This window comes from Monodelphis domestica, chromosome 3, assembly GCF_027887165.1.
Source record: "Monodelphis domestica isolate mMonDom1 chromosome 3, mMonDom1.pri, whole genome shotgun sequence".
NCBI lineage: Eukaryota > Metazoa > Chordata > Mammalia > Didelphimorphia > Didelphidae > Monodelphis > Monodelphis domestica.
Genome location: NC_077229.1, coordinates 78,587,690 through 78,608,507, shown reverse-complemented (window position 1 = coordinate 78,608,507; position 20,818 = coordinate 78,587,690). Strand labels below are relative to the sequence as shown.

Genomic DNA, 20,818 nt, shown 5'->3' with positions numbered 1-20,818 from the left:
AGATTCAGAAAAGAATGACCTAGGGATATCAGTAGACTGCAGCATGTTCCACATGAATCTAAAAAGCTAATTCAATTTTTTTGTCCTTTTTGGTGGGATACGATTCAAAAAGAGGACAATGATAGTACTTGCCTCCATTCAGCCATACATCTGGAGTATTGGGTCCTATTCTGAGTAGCATCTTTTAGTAAGAAAGGATATTAACAAACTCAAACACGAGGGCAACCAGGATGGCAAGGGCTACCAGGAACATAATATAACACTTCAGGGCTAGTAGAAGGAATTTGGGATGCTTCGACTGGCGAAGAGAATGGGGATTAGATGTTTTCTGTATTCATTATATCTGCTACAGGAGGTTATAGATTCTTAGTCACTGGAGGTCTTCAAGGTCAGGCTGATTGGTTCCTTTTAAGGGTATTTAGAAGGGATTCCTGAGTCCACTGAAGTCTGTCTAGATGGCCTCTAAGGTTCCTCTGAGGAGGAAGAGGAAGGATAATGAAAAAGAAAGAAGAGGGGAAGGAGAGCAGAGGCATGGGGGTGGTGAAAAGGGAGGGAGAGGCTATAGAGAAAAAGAGGAAGAAATAAAGGAGAAATGAGAGAAAAAAGGAGAATGAAAGGGAAGGGAAATAAAAGAGAAAGGCCATCTAGCTCAACCCTTTATTTTATAGATTAAGAAATCAAGGTACAAGGAGATTAATTGTTGAAAGTCATCAGACGTGAGATTTGAACCGACGTGTCTCTGGCTCTAAAGTCGATCATCTTTCCACGGACCACGTGGACTACACCATACTAATTGAGAAAAAAGGAAGGTAAAGAGGAGGGAGAAAAAAGGAGGAGAATGAGGGTCGGAGGAGGTAAATAAAGAAGAGAAGAGATAAAGGAGGGAAAAGGGATAGAGGAAAAGAAAAGAGACAGGAGAGAATGAGAGGGAACAGGAGAAAAGAAAGGAGACAGCATTGACAGGAGAAAGAAAAAAAGTCAAGGGAGCGCGCCAAGGACGTACGACGTATCTCTGGCCCCGCCCCCTGGCGCCCGTGCGGGAGCGCGCACGGGCGCAGCGCCGGCGAAGGGGGCGGCACGGCGCGGGGGCGCGCGGTGACCGTTGGCGCTGAGGGGAGGAGGCAGGAGGAGCTGCCGCCGCCGCCGCCGCCGCCGCCGTCGCCGCCGCCGCCGCCGCCGCCGCAGCTGCCGCCGCCGTCGCCGCCGCCGCCGCCGCCGTCGCCGCCGCGCAGATCCGGGCTGGGGCTGTGGAGAGGGCGACGGGAGCTTGTGACCTTCCGGAGGAGGGAACGAGGCCCAGGCCCGGGGGGGGACACGAAGCAGCGCCGCCGCCGCCATGAACAACTCGGGGGCCGATGAGATCGGGTAAGAGGCCCGGCGCAGGCCTCCCTCCCTCTCTCTCTCCTTTCCCGGCCCCTCCGAGCCTGGCCCTGAGGGAAGCCCGGAAACTCCGGAGGCCGCGGGCCCCTCCGCCCGGGGCCCGGCCCTACCGCGCGAGGGCCCGCTGCCGCAGTCTGCCTCAAGGTCACGGCGAGGACCGGGACAGCCCCCCCGGGAGTCGGCAGGGACCCCGCGGGCCGGGGCGACCTCTCGGGCTCCTTCCTGGTTCGCGGGTCTCAGGGAGGGAAGGCTGAAAAGCCCTAGACTGGGTGCTTCCTTGGAGCGGATTGACCGGGTCCCCCGTCCGGTGCCGGGGACAGCCCCGGCACCTCGATGGGGCGGGGGAAATAGGGGACGCCTTGATTGCCCCAAGAGGGAGTTCCACCCATTCCCTCCCGCCCCCCATCCCCTGGCCCAGCTGGGGCTTGGCCACCATTTGCCACCTTCCGGGCCGCTGCCTCCATTAACTTGGAGGAGGCGGCGAGCCCATTGGTTTATCTGGGGCGGGAGAGGAGGGACAGAGAGGGAGGGGAACGCGCTTGCACCTTGGGCTGGGCCACCATTTGCTAGCAACCTCGGGGCTGCCTCTCTTATTCATTTGGGGGTGTAAGGGAAGCCTTTGGTTTCTCTGGAGCCGCTGCAGGCAAAGGGGGGGTGACGATGCTGCTTGCTTCGAACCTGCCCCAAGCTTGCGTTCCTGGATGCTGGGTTGCCCACATTTAATTTTGGGGCTAGGGGAAATGATTTATCCCTGGTGGAATAAGCTCTGAAACTGATTTTCACACCAAGGGGATTTGGAGGATACCCCTTAACCCCCCGACTCAAGGATGTGTCCAGAAGTTGAGGCTTCTATTGTGTATCTGGAGGTGGGAAAAGGAAGTTAAAGTGGATTGTGAAGTTGATCCCAGGCTGTGGAGGATGTTTTCCCCAACTTTGAGGGGAAGGCAAGCTGGGGACAGGGGGCAGAGTGAGGTGAGCACTGGTTATTAATCTGATGTTCCGCTTGGGGATCTCTTGGTCACTATTTCCCAGCTTCCCTGAGGCTGCTCCTCCTTGCCTCCTTTTGGGGTGAGACCTTTGATTTGTCTGGGATGGGGACCAGGATAGGTGTAGGTTTAGAAGACTGAATTCCCTCTTTATTCCCACTGATATTTTCATTACTATTTGCCATCCTCCCCAGGGCTGTTCCTATTCAATTGGAGTGTGCTTCTCTTTTTATTCCCAGGTTAGGTGAAAGTGTTAAGAATCAGATTTAGACTCCTGAGGAAATAGGGCTTGCCACTTAACTTGAGAGTCCCTAAGATTTCATTGGTTTAGGATAGGTGGAAAATGTGGTGCCAGGAAGCCCACGTGGGAAGGCCGGAAAAAACTAACCCTTAGCTTGGGGAAGGCTTGGGAGATTTCTCTGACCCTCTGGCTAGGCCTGAGGCCTTTGGAATTTTGAAATTTCTTGTGCTACATGCTTTGCACTTATTCCCCTGTGCCTTTGGCTTTTCAGAGCACTTTGATTTCTGTTATTTTGCTTGATGTTGGTAGTTTCACATGTTTAAGTCATGGTTGGGTGGACAGGGTGGAAGAACCCTAAACCTCTTTGTTTATAACGCCACCAGTAGGTTTTCCTCCTCCTTCTGGCCCATTTCTAAAAGATGTGTGTTGCCCAGATTCCTTCCAAAAGGAAAAAAAAATCATGACTTTGGGCTAACATCAAGTTCAGAAAATGTTTATACAAAAATCTTTAAACAAATTTAGTAGTAGAATTAGTTTGCAAAAATAAAAGGGCTTTCAGAGTATCCAAGATCCAAAATAATTAATTCTCAAATCATTTGTATTTGTATTTGGCATAGTGAAGTGGTCAAATTCTCTTGTCTTTCCGAAGAGGCCTTTTGAATTCTTCAAGGCCAAAGAATTTTGAACACGAATCTTATTTGCTTTTAAATACAGTAAGTAAATAAAAGATAGTTTGTCACATTCTGACTGATAAATACTGTTCTCTCCCATTAGTGTAGTGAAAAAATTTGTAGTGACAGAAAACCTTTAGAGAATTGGGCTACCTTAGCATTATGAAAAATTGTCAAAGCAATTTACAGACCTTGGTTAAGGCTCAGTACCCTGTGTGGTAAGTACAATATAGAATTACACCTTCCTATGGTGTTTAATATGAGTGACTGAGAGAGGAAGCTTGACAGGGCCACCTAATTAGTATAAGAAGTGTTTGTTTAAGAAGAGGTTCATAATCACTTGAAACCCACAAAGCTATTTGATAGGTAAAATAGTAACCCGAAAGTGAACTTTAGAAACTTTTTCAATGGATCTTTGGTCTCCATGCTGTGGGTATCTAGCACCTCGGACAGGTTACATGAACTTAAAGACAGTCCTTCCACACCTCATTCTGTTGCATGATTGCCCCTCATCTTCCTTACATTTTCCAACAAGGATTCACTTAATGTGCCTTAGGAACTTATCCATATCTTAGCCCAAATTAAAAAAGAAACAACTTTGTCTTAGTAACAACTCTTAAGATAGAGGGGCAATGGCTAGGCAATTGGGGTTAAATAACTTGCCCAGAATCACACAGCCTGGAAGTGTCTGAAGCCAGTTTTGAACTGTGGTCCTCCTGTCTGCAGGCCTGGCCCTTTATCCATTGTGCTACCTAGCTGCCCCACTCTTGGCCTAATTTTTATAAGATTAAGGCCTTTGTGTTTCTCCTAATAACGAACAGATTTAGTTTTCAGAGTGTTTTACATATATTGTTTTCATTTCATCCTCAAAATACTATCAGAAATGTGTAGGTTCATGTAGCTTCCTCCCTGAAGTAAGAGCCAAACATATTAACTCCATTTTATTAAGGAAACAGAATCAGTGAAATTAGACTTCCCCATGGTTATCCAGTTTTGAAGTGGCATATGGGAGCTTACTGACCTTTGAGTCTAAAGCCATTCTATACTGCTTCTTATCTGAATAATACAAATTTTGAGCTAGTAGAGAACTTAGCTATATTAGAAGTACAACATGTAGTTGGGTAGAAAAAAATCTCTGGACTTGAAATCAGGAGAGACTTGGGTTTGAATCCTGATAAATTTATTAACTAGGTGACCATGGCCAATGCATTTAAACTCTTTGAAACCAATTTTCTCCTTTTGCAAAGTGGGAAGTTATAATTGTTGAACATGCTCAACAGGGTTGTTGTGAGACTAAGGTGAGAGAATCAAGGTAAAATGCTGAACAGACTTGAAAGTGGCACTGTGGAAATTTATTATTACTTGCAACAATAAATCTCCCTTCACTTTCCTAAACCTTAATTTGTCATTTAAATAGAAATAGCTGGGTTTGGGATCACAGATTTTAGTAAGGACCCTGTGAGGTGATGCTATGTAAGTGCTTGTAAATCTTAAAAGTCCAAACTAAACTGATGCTGGATCTGCCTCTGTGATTTTTAGGGATCATCTAATCCATTCTCATTCTGTAGTTGATAAAGCAGGCCAAAGGACTCAGCACTCTTATTCCAGGGTAATTTTTGCACAATAATCGAACTTTTTCAATAATGACTCATGTTTCTAGAGCAGAGGTCCCCAAACTTTTTACACAGGGGGTCCAGTTCACTGTCCCTCAGACCATTAGAGGGCTGGACTAGGAAAAAACAAAACAAAACTATAAACAAATCTGTATACTGCTGTCTGGGATAGTGGAGGCTGCAGGGCTGGCTGTGATGGGCCTGTCACACCTTGCACAGACCCATCACTGCCACTACTATCCCAGGCAGCAGTATACACAGTGCGGAATCCTCTCCCCCAGATCACCGCTCACCATGCTGATGTCTTCCATTGTGCAGCCACATAATCCTTTGCGCTGCGCCTTGTTCTCCTTCAGTTACTCTCAGAACGAGGTGCCATGCAAAGGATTATGTCCCCAGAAGTAATACTGTAAGTGAGCAATGCCTCCATTTGCTGTGCTGCCACATAAGTGCTCCTCTCACTGACCACCAATGAAAGAGATGCTTCTGGAAATGCGGTGGGGGACAGATAAAAATGGCCTCAGAGGGCTGCATGTGGCCCCTGGGCCTTAGTTTGGGAACCCCTGTTATAGAGTACTTTAAGATTTACAAAGTACTTTCTTAATAGTCCTTTAAAGTAGGGATTCGGAGTGTGTGGCATTGGACCTATGGTTTCATTATTATAGGGAACTCTCCAGGGTGAGAAGATAACCTCTGTGAATTCTTATTCCAGGGCAATTTTTGCATAATTATTGGACTTTCAGTAATAACTCATGTTTCTAGAGTACTTGGAAGATTTACAAAATACCTTCTTCACTATCCTTTAAAGTGGGACAGGACAAGTATAATCCTTTTTTAGGAATGGGACAGGGGAGGAGGAGCAGGCATTGGATCTATGGTTTCATTGGTATAGGGAACTCTCCAGGGTGAGGATATAACCTCTGTGAATTCAAGTTAGCTCCTTCTCTGCAACTTAGAAGCTTAGTTGAATTGCCTAGAGCATCAAGAGGTTATGACTTGCTTGGGTTCACCCAGCTGTTGTGTCACAGGTCACACTTGAATCCAAGTATTTCAGGTTTCAAGGCTAATGCTAGCCCCACTACAGCATAATGCCTGCCATCCTGTTTTACTGATGAAGGGACTAAGAGGTGCTGAGTAATAGATTTCATGATCACATAGTGAATTTCTTCTCTCTCTCTCTCTCTCTCTCTCTCTCTCTCTCTCTCTCTCTCTCTCTATATATATATATATATATATATATATATATTTTTTTTTTTTTTAAACCCTTACCTTCTGTCTTGGAATCAATGCTGGGTACTGGTTCTAAGGCAGAAGAGTGGTAAGGGCTAGGCAATGGGGGTTAAGTGACTTGCCCAGGGTCACACAGCTGGGAAGTGTCTGAGTTCAAATTTGAATCTAGGACCCGACTCTAGGCCTGGCTCTCAATCCACTGAGCTACCCAGCTGCCTCCTCTTCTAGATATCTTGATTCAACACGAGTTAGTTAGTTTTAAAAACATGATTTTTTTTTCTTCAAAACAACCCTCTAAAATTGTGCATTTATTAATTTTGATTTAGGGATGAGAAAGTTGGAGCTCAACAATGTAAAACGTAATTATAACAGAACCAGGATGAGAACAGCTCAGGCCTTTTGGTTTTAAGTCCTGAGTTCTTTGCACCATATTGTATTACCTCCCAAAAATCTTTGTGCCCCTTTAAAAAGATGCTAATTGTGTTCTTGAAATTTCCTTTGAAGTTCACTTTGTGAATGTGTGGGAGTTATGTTTAATGTTGAGATCAAAGTCTTATATTTTAGCTTTTTCATGTTTAATTGTTCTTGATAACTTTCCCCTTTAATAATTCTGCTTCTCTTCTTCACCCTCTTATGCAGTCTACCTTGTAGTATATAAACTAGAAAAAGTTGGAATGAACCTTCCATTTTCTCCACCATTTATTTCCATTCTCTTCCTTTCAGTGAATGTGAAGATCCAGCAACTTCTTTCTCCTCTTGAAAAATAATTCCAGCATGTATACTGGACATGTTAGTGCTATTAACCAGATTAGTGGTGCTCCAGTTCTTCCTGAGTCCTAACTTTGGAGACCTGTGAGAATGAATAGGCCTAGTTTAAAAGCCACTACACTGATTCTTCAAATGGAATTAGGCAACTTTCCATCATTTGAATTTACTTGAAAATATGATTCGTGTTTTATTTTTTTAATGACTTATATACATAGTGCTTTGAGGATTCCAAAGTCTTTTCTTTAGAATATCTGTGAGGTAAGTATTATGAATACTATTCATTGGTTTAGTGGAAAGAGCACTTGACTTGGGAGTCAGGAGACCTGTATGCTAGCCAAAGCTCTGGCACTTGTTTATCTGTATAATAATCATGTCTGTGAGCCTCAATTTATTCCAAAATGGAGATGTTACAACAGGTTTGTTGTGAATAAAATGTCTTTCAGATAAAAAATATGCTCTAGAAATGTGAGTTGCCTTTATTTAAGAGTTGTTAGAGAATTGAGACTGATTGTAATCATTAATCAAATTTTGCTTTGTAGGGTGTATTGTTCAAAGGCTAAATATTGGACTTGTTTGGAAAGAAGTATAAAGAATCTTGGATTGCAACTATTTTAGATTTTGAATAAGTTGACTTGTTTCATTATCCTTCCAGAATTTAATGCACTTTACTGAGTTTGAATCTTTTGAGTATATGACATATCTTAAGGATTGTGCTCCCTACCCATTTGGATTGATTAAAGTACCTGTGAATAGTTGGATCTCCCCCCTTCCTTTTTTTGGTGGAAGATGTTCAGTATTAAATGTGCTTATTAATATCTTTATTATTTTCTGGAAGAGGTAAAATGTCGCTTAAATGTATTAGAGGCATATATTGTAAGAACAGGTACACAGAATTATTTTTCTTTAACTATCTTTAAATGGGAACAAACTAAGAGGAAGAATGACTAGGAGCTTGATAAGTTCAGAGAATTTCAATTATGGCAGCCTTGTGTAATGAAAAGAGCATGGTTCTAGGAAGCAGAACATCTGGGCTCTGGTCTTGGCTCTGTCATTAAATAGAAATATATTATCTTGAGCAAGGCATTTCCTTTTCAAGGCCTCAGTTACATCTTTCACAAAATAAAGGGGGTTATATTGGGTTGTGGGGGAGAGTGTCTCTTTCTCTCTAAAGAGGGCTGGCTCATTTTCAAGTTCCAAGATTTCAGAGCTGATACGATTTCACCCCCATTTTAGATATGAGAAAATTGAGGCTTAGTGAGGTTACATAGCTTCCTCAGGTCACATGGCTTAGCAAGGGCAAAACCTGAGGTTGGACCTAATCTTCTGACCAAAGAACCAAAGACCTTTATAGAAACTCTCTTTAGTATGGTGGCTAGTGAACCATGTTCTAGAGACCATTCATTCATGCAGTGTCTTACATAGGACTAGAGAGAGGCAGCTATTGAGGTTTTATCAGGCAAACTGAGATCCATTGGGGCATCTTGAATCTTAGGGAATTTGGAAGGAATTCAGAAGAGCAAACTGAACAAATATAGAAGTGGAAGGATTAATTGAAGAAAAGATAAACAGCATTTTTGTTAATTTCACTAAAAACAGCCAAGAAAGCTGTATCAGTTTAGATCATAGATCTAAACATTAAAAAAAGGAAAAAGTAATTAACACAAGATGCAGAGACATAATTGAATAATAAGGTTAACTTGAAACTCTGAAATTGGAATGGAAAGATGAAATTGGAAAATTTTGAAAGTAGGCCAACATTGTGATGTAAGGTTTGTCACTTTTGGGGGCAGTCTTAATTTCCCCATTTTTAAAATGAGAAAGGATTAGATGATCTTTTAGTTGCTTTTAGGCTTCAAAATTCTTTGTTGATGTGACTTTATTACCTGTCTCCTCTAAAGACTTTCTAGCTCTTAATAGTCAATGATTCAATAAAGCTGAATGTTAGAAAAATATTAGGGCAAAAATTAGATTCCAGAATTATTTCTCAAGATTGATAGCAAAAATCCATTTCTTAGAATGTTAGAAATAAAACTGCAACTGTCTTGTAGGCATATGTAAGCATTTGTAATACTGAGGGGCTAAGGGAGACCTAAAATTAGTTCTAAAGAGTTTCTTAACTGGAAAAGAAATACCCCCATTCTAGTGTGGTCTTATGTTTATATAATACCTTGCTGAATTCCTGATCCATTTCCAAATTCTTTGGTACTGTCTTATTCTTCCTGACTTTAGAACTTGTTCTTTGTCACAGATGAATTTGATAGTTTTGTTTTTTTTTTTTTAAACCCTTACTTTCCATCTTGAAGTCAATACTGTGTATTGGCTCCAAGGCAGAAGAGTGGTAAGGGCTAGGTAATGGGGGTCAAGTGACTTGCCCATGGTTACACAACTAGGAAGTGGCTGAGGCTAGATTTGAACCTAGGACCTCCTGTCTCCAGGCCTGGTTCTTAATCCACTGAGCTACCCAGCTGCCCCCTTTATAGGTTTAAAAAACAAACAAACAAACAAACAAACAAACAAACTGGTTTTCAAATGGAATACTCTTGATTTTATTCATTTGACAAGGTAGATCTAAAAATGCTTAAGGGTCATAGACATGTTGATCATGCCTCAGACTATATATTGGGCTCTTCCTGTTAAATAATAGCAGCCTTTTTTTTACCTGCATAGTAACCTATTTATTCTCCTACCTAGTGTGAATTTGGAATGTGAAATAGTTAGTGGAACTGGAATTTTTTATTTTGGGATTGAGTCATTGGGGTTCAGCAGAAACGAGTCCTCAGATTATTAGTGAATTCCAGCTTCAGGTTGGTCTTGACCATCTCTAATGGTTGTATGGAAAAGCAAGAAATGGACTTGGATGTGAGTTCTAATTCTTGCTTTCTCACTATACTACTTGGGAAGCTACTTTCCCTCAGAGGTATTTCTTATATTCATCTGTAAAATGGCTAGATGATTTCTAAGGTCTCTTCTAATGCTGACATTTTATGAATTTGGGTCTCTCCAACTCTGGGATTCCTTAAATTGGAAACATCATGAATTTCTGATCATCTGAATCAAAAAATAGTCTTCAGATTGTCAGACTTCTTTTTCAGTGATGGCCATATTTGACAAAAATATACCTCTTTGCAGTATGCCACCTCTTGTCAAGGAGAGGGAGATATTCTTATTTTTCTGTCCTCTTTAAGTTTTCTGTCAGTGTTTCCCTTTAATGATGTTCATTTTGTACATTGTTCAAGTGCTTCTGCTTTCTGTTGGTTAGAAATTTGGTTTTCTGTTTCTCTAAATTTTTCATATTTGTAATTTCTTGAAGCACATTAATATTTCCTTATATTCATATGCCTGGTAATAGTAGTGCTGGGTTTAAGAGTTTGCATATACTAGTGGTTTTTCATTTATTGTTTCTCAGAATGGTTGAACTGATTCAAAATTCCACCTGTAGCACATTAGTGTTCCTGCCTTTCTAAAGCTCTTCCAATATTTGCCATTTCATAATATCCCTTTTTTCAAATATCTTAATCCTGTCATCTTTTTGGTGTTCCAGTCAGATGCTGTAGTGTTAAGTAATAGCTGGTTAATTAGCTAACACATTTACTTACTGGGTTAGAACAAAACAGACAAAAATCTTAGGGGAAGAAAGGGAGCAATATTTATAGTGTGCCTACTATGTGGCAGGGGCTGTGCTAAGCACTACAGATATTATCACATTTGGTCCTCCAAGTTAGGTGTTAACTATTATCCCTATTTTACAGTTGAGGAAATGGAGGCAAATATGTTCAGTGACTAAGTTAAAGGTCACACGGCTAAGTAAATTTCTGAGGCTAGATTTGAACTCATGTCTTCTTGACCCTAAACCTAGTATTCACTCTTATCTTCTCCACCATCCAGGTGCCCCACAAAGACTTATTTGTGCTTGGTACAGATGGAACTCACATGACTGAGAACTGGTGATGAACTCAGCTTTTTCAGGTTTTCTCTTGGACTTAACAGTTTTTGAAAAGGTTTTCTTTTTACATCCTTTCATTTGAACATCAAATACCTATGTGGCTGGGCAGGAATTATTGTTTCCATTTTATAGAAGAGGATATTGGCTCCAAACTGAACTTTCTGTGTGTCTGGGAACTCCTTCTTGGGTGATGTAGTCATAATTTGAACACAAGTCTTTTTCTGATTGGCCTAGGTTCAAATAAAGACTATTTACCTCCTGTCGGATTCTTAGTAGTTTGAATATTCAGCTCAATTCAACATTTTTAAAAATGCTTATGTACAGAACACTATGCTGGGCTCTATGGAGATAGGAAGGTAATTGCTCTCTTACTACAGTGATTGCTATTACTGCAGCATTGAAATAATCATTATGTCAGATCAGAAACACTGATAGCCACTCATCAATTTAGTAATTTTGTCATTGCTAGAAAATAATACAACTCTAGATGTGCTTTAATGAGAGATGTACTGTTTGGTGTTCCATATAGCCTGTGTGGTTCTCTGAAAATATACCCTGCCAATGCAAATCCCCTGATAATCTGAATCTAACTTCACATATCAGAAAAGGGCTGAATTTCAACTAATGGAGCTATGCACTGATGTAATAGAAAGTCTTTGAACCTGGCTTTGATGACTTGTTTTACCTGTGACCTCATCACTTTGGGCAAATCACAGCCTCAATGTCCCCATCTGTAAAATGGGTGTAATGCTTATATTATCTTACAAGGTAATTTGGAAGATCAAGTAGGTAATGTTTATATGAAAGTATTTAGTGTGGTAAAATACCAAATTAGTTGGATTATGTGAAATAATCAGATTGAGTGCCACCAAGCTGGCACTATATAGTAGTAGGGAATTCAAACTTCAGATTTAATCTCTGAGTGAAAAGAAGGTTGCAGAGAACTGAAAAGGGCAAATTTTCTTGGTGGTTTTTGTGATTCTTTTGTGTCGAGATCACTAACTGACTTAGCTTTAGACTTCAAAGGAGCCCTCCTCAGGTAATAATGAATGACTTTCATCTAGGCCAAAGTCAGTGATAGGGAAGAAGTGTGCATTGTACCCTTTGGTAATCCCCTAATCTATGTAGTCCAATTTTAAACTTCCACTTGAAAGCTTTATACTAGTATCATGTGAAGCCATTGTTTTTCAAATAACTAAACTTATTACACAGTGCGTTTTATTCGTGTAAAGGCAATTACTGTTTCCTTAATGAGCTGATAAAATTTAGTAGGATCTTTTAATACTGAATACTTTGATTTTGGCATGCAATCCAGATTTCTATCTCTCAGTTCTAGAAGTGGTTTTGTTGCTGTGGTAGTCAACTACATCTTATAAAAACTGTGACAGTAGGCCAGTGAAATAGAAAGCACTGGATTTAGAGTCAAGAGACCTGGATTCAAGACCCAGGCTTGATATTTGTGTGTGATCTTGGATAAGTCACTTCTTGAATTTTCTTGGCTTTGATCTTTTCTTCTGTGAAATGAGTAGGTTATCTGAAATTGTAAGGGCCTTTCTAGTTACCTTATGTTGAGAGGATCTCTTTAGGTTTAGAAATATTTCCCCAAAGTATTATTTTGTAGTGCACCAAAACACAAGGGTAAATGAGATGGAGGAACACTGAACTTGAAGAGAAAAGATCTATAATTGAGGCTTTGTTTCATCCTCTTGAGCAGATAGTGAGATAATAATGCTCTCTGGAAACAATAGTGAGAAAAATGCTATGTAAACTATAAAATATTACATTATATGTAAGTTACTGTTTTTAGTAGGTCAAAAGCTCCTTATTCTTAAGAATGGAAAGTCTTAGAACAAGTTTACAAAATAATTTTGATAACTTTAAAATGATCATATTTATTTGTTTAAACAGAGTACTGTTTGGATTTTGAATACAGGACATGATAGGACTTATTCACTAAAGGATTGGAACAAAAATTTAATTTTGACATTGCGCTGGCACCTAAATTTTAAAATTTAGATGATGATGGTTTGAGCATTAACTGGTTGAACTTGTTCTGTTAGTATGTAAAGGAATATATTGCTTGTGAAGAGCACCTGCTTATTAGGTTACTGTTTTTGTTGGATGTAATAATAGAAGTTGGTATTCCTCTAAGTAAATTGAGGTGTTTTGAATATACTTTAAAGCATCTGTCCCTGGGAAACAGCTCTTTAAGCCCTTTTTTGAAATCATGCAAACTTTTTTTTCCCTCTGTAATTTCTGAATAAAATAGTCTAGGTTTCAAAGCTCCACATAGAGGATCCCATGATTATAGTATAAATGGCTTTTGCTTAAATGGTGTCACAGCAGTCTACTGTGGGGAGCTGGAAGACAAATGGATACCCTTCCTGGAAATAGATGCCATCTTTTGGGTAATTGGCAAATGGGGAGAAAGTAATTGTTAGCTCAGCATTCTCTTTGGCCTAATTTAGAAATGGTATGGATAGGAGTTTGGTGATTTTTAAGTTAATGAGGTCTGAATTGGAGCAGCATTATGAATTCTTGGCCCATATGTTTTCCTCAGAAACCTTTGGCTTCACAATTGGAACATGGAAGGAGACCTTGTCATGTGAAATGTTCTAATATCCATGTCACTTTATCCTTCATTGAATGTAATATTAAACAGTACTAGGCATCAGTATTAACAGCAGTAGGATTGTTTCTCACATGCCAGCTTTAAATACTTCTCCTTAGAGAGTGAGAAAGTGTAAACTGCAGTAGAAAAGAGCACCTGAAAATTGTGCTATTCCACTCATTTTTGCAAAGGGATTTCTCTTAATTGCAGCCTGCCAGTTTATTAGGCCCTGTACAGTAATAAGATTGAGTAGAGTTAATGGGGTCGGCAGTTATCTTGAAAGATCTTTAATCAGGCAAGATGTTAGTGAACTTCCACATTAGGCAAAATACCTGTTTATTAAAGTTTCTTTAATGGTCTCCATCATTGCTGATGGAGCACTGATGCTTAAAACTTTCCAAGTGTCTTTTCATCTACTAATCTAGAAGTGAGCTATTATCATCATATAATTCTCACACATTAACTTCTAGTATTCTCCACTGATCTCATATTATCTATTGGATTGCCCTTATTTTCAAGGAAAAGAATATATAGTACTTATTATCAGTTGTTAATGAGCACCTTAATGTTGTAGGTATCTTGAAAGATAGTCTCTTTGGGGAGCTCTGATTAAGGTGGGGACTTTAATTTATAATACATTAGTAGTTTTCTTGAAAACAAACAAACAAACAAAACAAGGGCTAGGCAATTAGGGTCACTCAGTCAGGAGGTGCCTGAGGCCCAATATGAAACCAAGGTCCTACAGATTCTAAACCTGGTATTTTAATCCATTGTGCTACCTAGCTGCTCCATATAATTTGTTAATAGTTTACAGAACACTTAAAATTTTTATATTTTTAATTCTTACAATAGTCTTCTGGAGATTGGCAGGCTTTTTTAGATAAAGATACTGAAGCCTAGAAGAGTTGTCATTTATTCAAGGCCGCAGAATTAGTGTTGGTACAAATGTAGGAAGGTAGTACTTTAACCTAATCTGCTATGTATAGAATCTGACTGATGTATAATTGTTCTTTTTCAGTGTAGACTTTTTTCTTGTAAAGAAATCCCATTTTAGGGGTCTGGCCTCCTTGGAGGTGCATTATTCAAACTAATACATTTATTGAGTGAAAACCAAGTACCTCAAGAACAATTATACTGAGTCACCAATATAGTAGAATATTAGTTTGGTGGAGAAAGTACAGAACTTGTAGTCAGGAGAACTTGGTGGTTTCAAGGACCAACTGGATCATAGGATCCTAGATTTAGAGCTGGGAAGGACCTCAGGATTAAACTAGCTCAGTCTCCTCATTTTAAGGATAAGGAAACTTAGGTCCATAAGACTGCCTGTCTCATTCATGTAAGAAGCATTATTAAAGGAAGGATTTGCACTCAGGTGATCCTCCTCAAGTCATTTAACTTCTCAGCCTTGTTTGCTTATCTCTAAAATGAATGTAATAATCTTTGTACTTTTAAATTTCACACATTTCTGTGGAAAGTGTTTTGTAAACACATTGTCATGCAAATACGAATATTACGTTTATGAATGGCATGGGTTGAGATTTACTATGACTGCACTAGCCATTTTGAAATTTTTTTGGAAAAAATCTTAGATGTAAAGAGGAAATGGCCCTTAGAGACCAGAATCATTCCTGTCCCCCTATATTCTACAAATGTAGAAACCAGTTTTACACAAGTAAAGTGTCTTGCCAAAGGTCACGTAGGTGGCATAGCTAGTATTTTAGCCCAGTTTCTCCTAGTTTCTCCTCTTTCCAAATACAGCATTCTTTTCACTGATTTTCATGAATTGCCTTATACAACTTTTGTTTTGAGAAATAATACCCACCCAGCCCAGTGCTCTTACCATAGATGTTTATTAATATTTATTGAAGTTTCTTTGCATAGAGATAGCACACAAAATAAGTTGTTTGTATACATACTATAACAGTAGAAATGTTTTAATTAGGTTTATTTAATTACAAATAGAGATTGTAGATTTTAACCATATTGTTTTATTTTGTGAATTACAGAAAGCTCTTTGTGGGTGGCCTTGACTGGAGCACAACGCAAGGTAGGTCACAAATTTTATAGCTTTGACTTCTAATCATATTATTACTTCTGTTTCTTGGATTCTTTTTTCTTTTAAACTCTTACCTTCTGTATTGGTTCCAAGACAGAAGAGTGGTATGGTATAGGCAATGAGGGTTAAGTGACTTGCCTACGGTCACGCAGCTGGTCAGATTTAAACCCAGGACCTCACATACTCCTGGCTTTCAATCCACTGAGCTACCCAGCTGTCGTTGTGGGGGGGGGCTCCCCCACTTTTAAACCATATCCTTAGTGATTTAAAGAACTAGATACCTTAAAAGTACAGTTATGGTTGGGGATAGGGGAATGACAATAATACAATATGTTCATTGACACTGTCATTTCATTTTCATAGCAAAGATACAGTGGGATTGTGTGGACTTCATGTTCCTAGCTTTTGTTTTTTTTAAACCCTTACTTACCATCTTAGAATCAATACTGTTTATTGGTTCTAAGGCAGAAGAGCAGTAAGGGCTAGGCAATGGGGGTTAAGTGACTTGCCCAGGGTCATAGTTAGGATGTGTCTGAGGCCAGAGTTGAGCCTAGGACCTGGCTCTCAATCTACTCAGCCACCTAGATGCCATAACCAACCACCATACCTAGTATTTTAAAAGGCCATAGTATGTTTTTAAGGCAGCACAATTATTAATTAATTGATTAATTAATTAATGGTTATGTGAAATATAAAATAATCCTTTAATACCACCTTTACCTTAATAACCATAGAGTTGCAGATAGTGTTCTAGTCACTGATCAATTATTCAGACAAGTTGAGTTGTTAACTATTTCCCTTCACATTAATTTCCTGAATGCCCTAAGTCATTCTTCCTGTCCTTTTCAACCCATAGGAATTCTAAATAACTATGTGGTTATAGATGTTATGCAAGAATTCAGGTTGTTTAGCTATAGAAGACTAAGCTATAGGTAACCTTTGAGAATAAATGCTTAACACTGTATTTTTGTGTGTGTGTGTGTTTTTGTTTTCACTTTCTGACTAGAAACACTGCGCAGCTACTTTTCCCAATATGGAGAAGTTGTAGACTGTGTTATCATGAAAGATAAAACAACCAACCAGTCTCGAGGCTTTGGGTTTGTCAAATTTAAAGATCCCAATTGTGTGGGAACAGTGCTGGCCAGCCGACCACATACATTAGATGGCCGCAATGTAAGTTTCTTTTTTGTTTGAATTATTCCTTAGGGTTAATTCTATTAGGGGAAACTATTTTTTATGCTAAAGTTATTTCTCTTACAATTGGGATTGAGCAAAAAAAAAAAAGTTTAGTTCTCACATCAGTAATTGTAATAGTGATATATGGTAAATTGACCCAATGAGGTTGTGATAATTTGCCACTGGCTGCTGTTGCTAACATCTTGTTTTGTAGAGAAAGTAGTCTGCATATTCACAACTAGCTGGTTTGAAACTTCCTACAGATTGACCCAAAGCCATGCACACCTCGGGGAATGCAGCCAGAGAGAACTCGACCAAAGGAAGGATGGGTAAGGGAAATGAAGGTGGGGAAGGGGAGGCAGGGAGTACAGATGTATTTGGTAAATCTAGAAAGAAGAGTTTGGAGAGAATGCAGCCAGAGATAATACAAGAAAAGAAAGGGTGGATATGGACCAGGAAGCTGGGGTAGGTGTGCTCCCGAAGTAGGAATAAATTAATTGGTAGATCTTGAAGAATCTAGAGGAAGTAATCCAGTTCAAGTTATACATGCAAAATTTGGTGTTAATGAATGAATGATGACAGTAACAATTTGATGTTTGAGTAATTAAAAATATATCCAGAGACATTTAAAGTTTTTCTTTCTGGGAATTGATTTCAGTTTTACCTTGTTACACACCTATCCAGCTTGACACTTTTTTTTTTCATCCTGAAAACTTCCACTTGCCTTTATTTTAGGATAGAAGTCATCAAAGTTTAATGAGAATTGTACTGGGACTTCTGTCCCACTAACGATTTAATTTCTTGGAAAGTTATTTTAACTGTTCAGTGACTTCATTATATTGACCAAGAAACCGGTAAAGTTCTTAGGGACATTGGGAAATAGGTGAAAGAATGTCTTGAGTTCTCTAGGATAATACTACTTTTTAAACTTTATAAAGATGATAGTATTGAGGATAGTTCAGTTGGCTTAGGCCTATAGGTTATCTCTAGTAAGCCCATCTGTCCTTACTATTGACCCTTTCTTGATTGTGACATTTTTGAAATGTATTTCGTAGTAGTAGCAGATTTTGTGATCATATAGAAGGAGAAATGGTGCCAGGAATGAAAAGATGTAATATTGAGTCTTGGTTTCACCTTAAATAATTGGACAAGTCATTTGATCTGTGTCTGTTTTCATAGCTATAAAATGAGAATACCGATTCTTGCCTGCATTAGCTGTCTCATAGGTGAGGTAAAGGCACTAATTTTTCCATCACCAGAAGTACAAAGACTGAACTTGTTAGGGGACATTGAATCAATCTATTAGCCAAGTAGTTTAATGCTTTAGCAATTTATTTTTCCCCAGTTACACTTAAAAATGGTTTTTAGCATTCATTTTCTGACATTTTAAGTTAAAAAATTCTTTTCCTTCTTGAGATGGTAAGTAATTTGATAGAGGTTATATATGCAGGTAGTTACTAAATACTTTTTCTGTGCCAGGCTGTGTGAGGCACTAGGGAGACAAATACAAAGAATGAACCAGTCTGTACTTGTGGTGATCTTACATATCATTGGGGTAGATAAATACATATACAGCTATAGTAGGAAAGGGGCTTTTTGGAATTCATGGTGCTCTGAGATCACTGATGAAAAAGTGTATCATAATTGGTAAGGAGATTCTTTACTATTTCAGAGAGCTATGATTTTTCTAATCTGAGCATTCTTCATTGAAGAACCTTTTAATGCCTTATGTTAATGAGTTGTGCCCAACATTTGGTGATGAACCTCTTTGTTCTTAGCTAAACTAATCCTTGGATGACAGAGGTATTTTTCTTGATCTATTTATGAAGCTTTGGCTGTAATTTGGAAGGCAAGACCATTGATGGAGCAGTCAGGGGGTTAGGTTCCTGAATTTGGATACTAACAGTTCTGAGGCAGCTTGGTGTAATGGCAAGAGCAATGGATTTACAGACCTAAACTGTGGTTCAGATCTCCATCCTGCTCTCTATCTACCTATGCTATCTAAATGAAGGGGTTGGACTAGGTGATTTTGATGGGAGTTCCTTTCGGTCCCTTAATCCTATGATCCCGTGACCCCAATTAAAGATTAACATCAAATTTTTCTTTGCCAGATTAGTCTTTAGTGTTCTGGCTGGTTTTGCTTTCTCTTTATGCAGTTGAGTTACATAAATTCACCTGTTATAGCTCATAAGCAGTGGTCATTGAATTCTTAGCTTGCCTTGTTTGTCAAAAGCTATTGCTGTTGAAAACAGGGTGTACGCATAGTTTTGATTTAAACAGCACCTTTTTTGTAGAGGCAGAACTGTAAGACAGTAGAAAGACTAGATACCTATCTCCTTGGGCTTCTGCTGCAGAAGAATGAAAACAAAACCATTCATGGAAAACAAGCAAGCAGCTTAGGTTGCCCTTTTGGGAGAGCAAGAAAAATTAGATGGGCTCAGTATGGTGACCTTCCTCTAGATTGTATAATAAGCAGATAGATAAAATTTTAACTTAATTATTTTCTGTAGTAATTAAAGAAATAAGTTTTGATTTATAGCCAACTAAATAAATATGATGGTAATAATTCCAAATTTCAGACTTAAAATTTAACTTAAGCTAGGCAGAAGGAGTTTTATATTTGGGGGGAAATAAATATAAGTATGGTTTCCTTGACTAACTAATTTTAAAGGTCTGTATGTTTCTTTATGTCTGTGTTTCTGTGTGTATTTTGTCATTGTTCAATTAACAACCAGCAGTTGTATTATAGATTGGCAGGGTGAGTTAGAAGGTACTTTCCGAACTCATTAGATGGAGATTATGTTTTAAATCCTTCTGAGTATTTGCCTTGATAATTGCACAGCTAAGGTCAAGACTACTTTGCCAATCTCTAGTCCCACTTTCAAATCTCCTTTCTGTGAAGCACTTTTGGGTATGGTTGTACAAAAGATATTGAGTGATACTTGAAGTGGCTGAATCTTTTGTCTTACTCAGGTGGGCTGTCAGTAGACTAGCTTTCTCTTTAAGGTGTGGCATCATTACACACTGTATTACACACCTTATTGTGCCCTGTTGCATAATTACAAGTTAGTATATTTGATTCATACTTTTTTGTGTTCCTTTTCACGTTAAGAAATTGTTTGAGATGAACAAAATATCTGATTTAGTAGAAAATGGGGTTTGAAAGTTCAGAGGGAGCGTTGCTAAAGATGTTATTCTGTTATTAGGAGTCTTCAAGTAAAGACTAGAAGGCCTGTTGGAGATGTAGAAAGGATTCATGCATCCCCTTTGCCCAGATGATTTGGCAGGGAAAGAAATTTGGTAATTTAGAATCCTAAACTACTTAGGGCGTATATAATACAAATGAAAAAAATTTTATGTATTAACATAGCCGAAGTAAGAGAATTATGAAGAATTTCCAATATGAACTAACTAATTTCTCCTCCTTGATACAGCAGAAAGGTCCTAGGAGCGATAATAATAAATCAAATAAAATTTTTGTTGGTGGGATCCCTCACAATTGCGGCGAGACGGAGCTCAGGGAATACTTCAAGAAATTTGGAGTGGTGAGTCATTTATCATGACAGCAGGCTTGTTATAGAAGGCATTTCACCTTATTGTAGTTGCTTTGATTGGATTAAGGTAGGATTAAATCTCTCTTTGCCCACAGACAGAAACATAGTTATATTTGTAATCTTGGACAATCAGACATATCTTTAGTTGATAGTAGCTCTTAGCTCAAATATTTCCCATTTAATTTTTTTTCCACTCATATATTAATACCTCCATCCTATTTACCTTGAAATGATTAAACCAGGATGGTATCAGGGTTCCTTGCACCATTCTTAGTGTTTTGACTCTCTGGTAACAGTAAGTGCTTTAATGGTTCAAGTTTACCCCTAAGTTTCTATCTTTTTGCATTGTGCAAGTAGGTGAGCTGCTTTTGGAAATGAAGGTTGTAGACTCTTAATGATTTGTCTGATTGTAATGACTTTGCTGTAGTAGATGATACAAGCATACCCCTATCTCAGCTACTGTAATGTCACAAAAGCTCTTTGTAATATCATTTGGCTGGTTGCCTGACATACAAAACAGATGGTCTAATTAGAGCACCAACTACACCCGGTAACATTTTACCTAACATTTTGTTTGTGCAGAACTAAT

General features: G+C 38.9%; 1 protein-coding gene across 7 annotated transcripts in view; it reads left to right on the top strand.

Moving 5' to 3' along the window:
* The first annotated feature begins 1,122 nt into the window (after nucleotides 1-1,122).
* Nucleotides 1,123-20,818, top strand: part of DAZAP1 (DAZ associated protein 1) — a 42,441-nt gene continuing 22,745 nt past the window's right edge. For 4 of the 7 annotated variants that reach the window (XM_007489349.3, XM_007489347.3, XM_016432239.2 and 1 more), the window contains exons 1-5: nucleotides 1,123-1,365; nucleotides 15,450-15,490; nucleotides 16,506-16,672; nucleotides 16,939-17,004; nucleotides 20,110-20,220. In XM_007489349.3, coding sequence (XP_007489411.1) covers nucleotides 1,337-1,365; nucleotides 15,450-15,490; nucleotides 16,506-16,672; nucleotides 16,939-17,004; nucleotides 20,110-20,220 — 414 coding nt within the window. In that variant the 5' untranslated portion in view covers nucleotides 1,123-1,336. Of the gene's footprint in view, nucleotides 1,366-15,449; nucleotides 15,491-16,505; nucleotides 16,673-16,938; nucleotides 17,005-20,106; nucleotides 20,221-20,818 lie in introns of those variants that run through there. The other 3 variants (XM_007489350.3, XM_007489348.3, XM_056822242.1) reach the window with 2 other exon arrangements.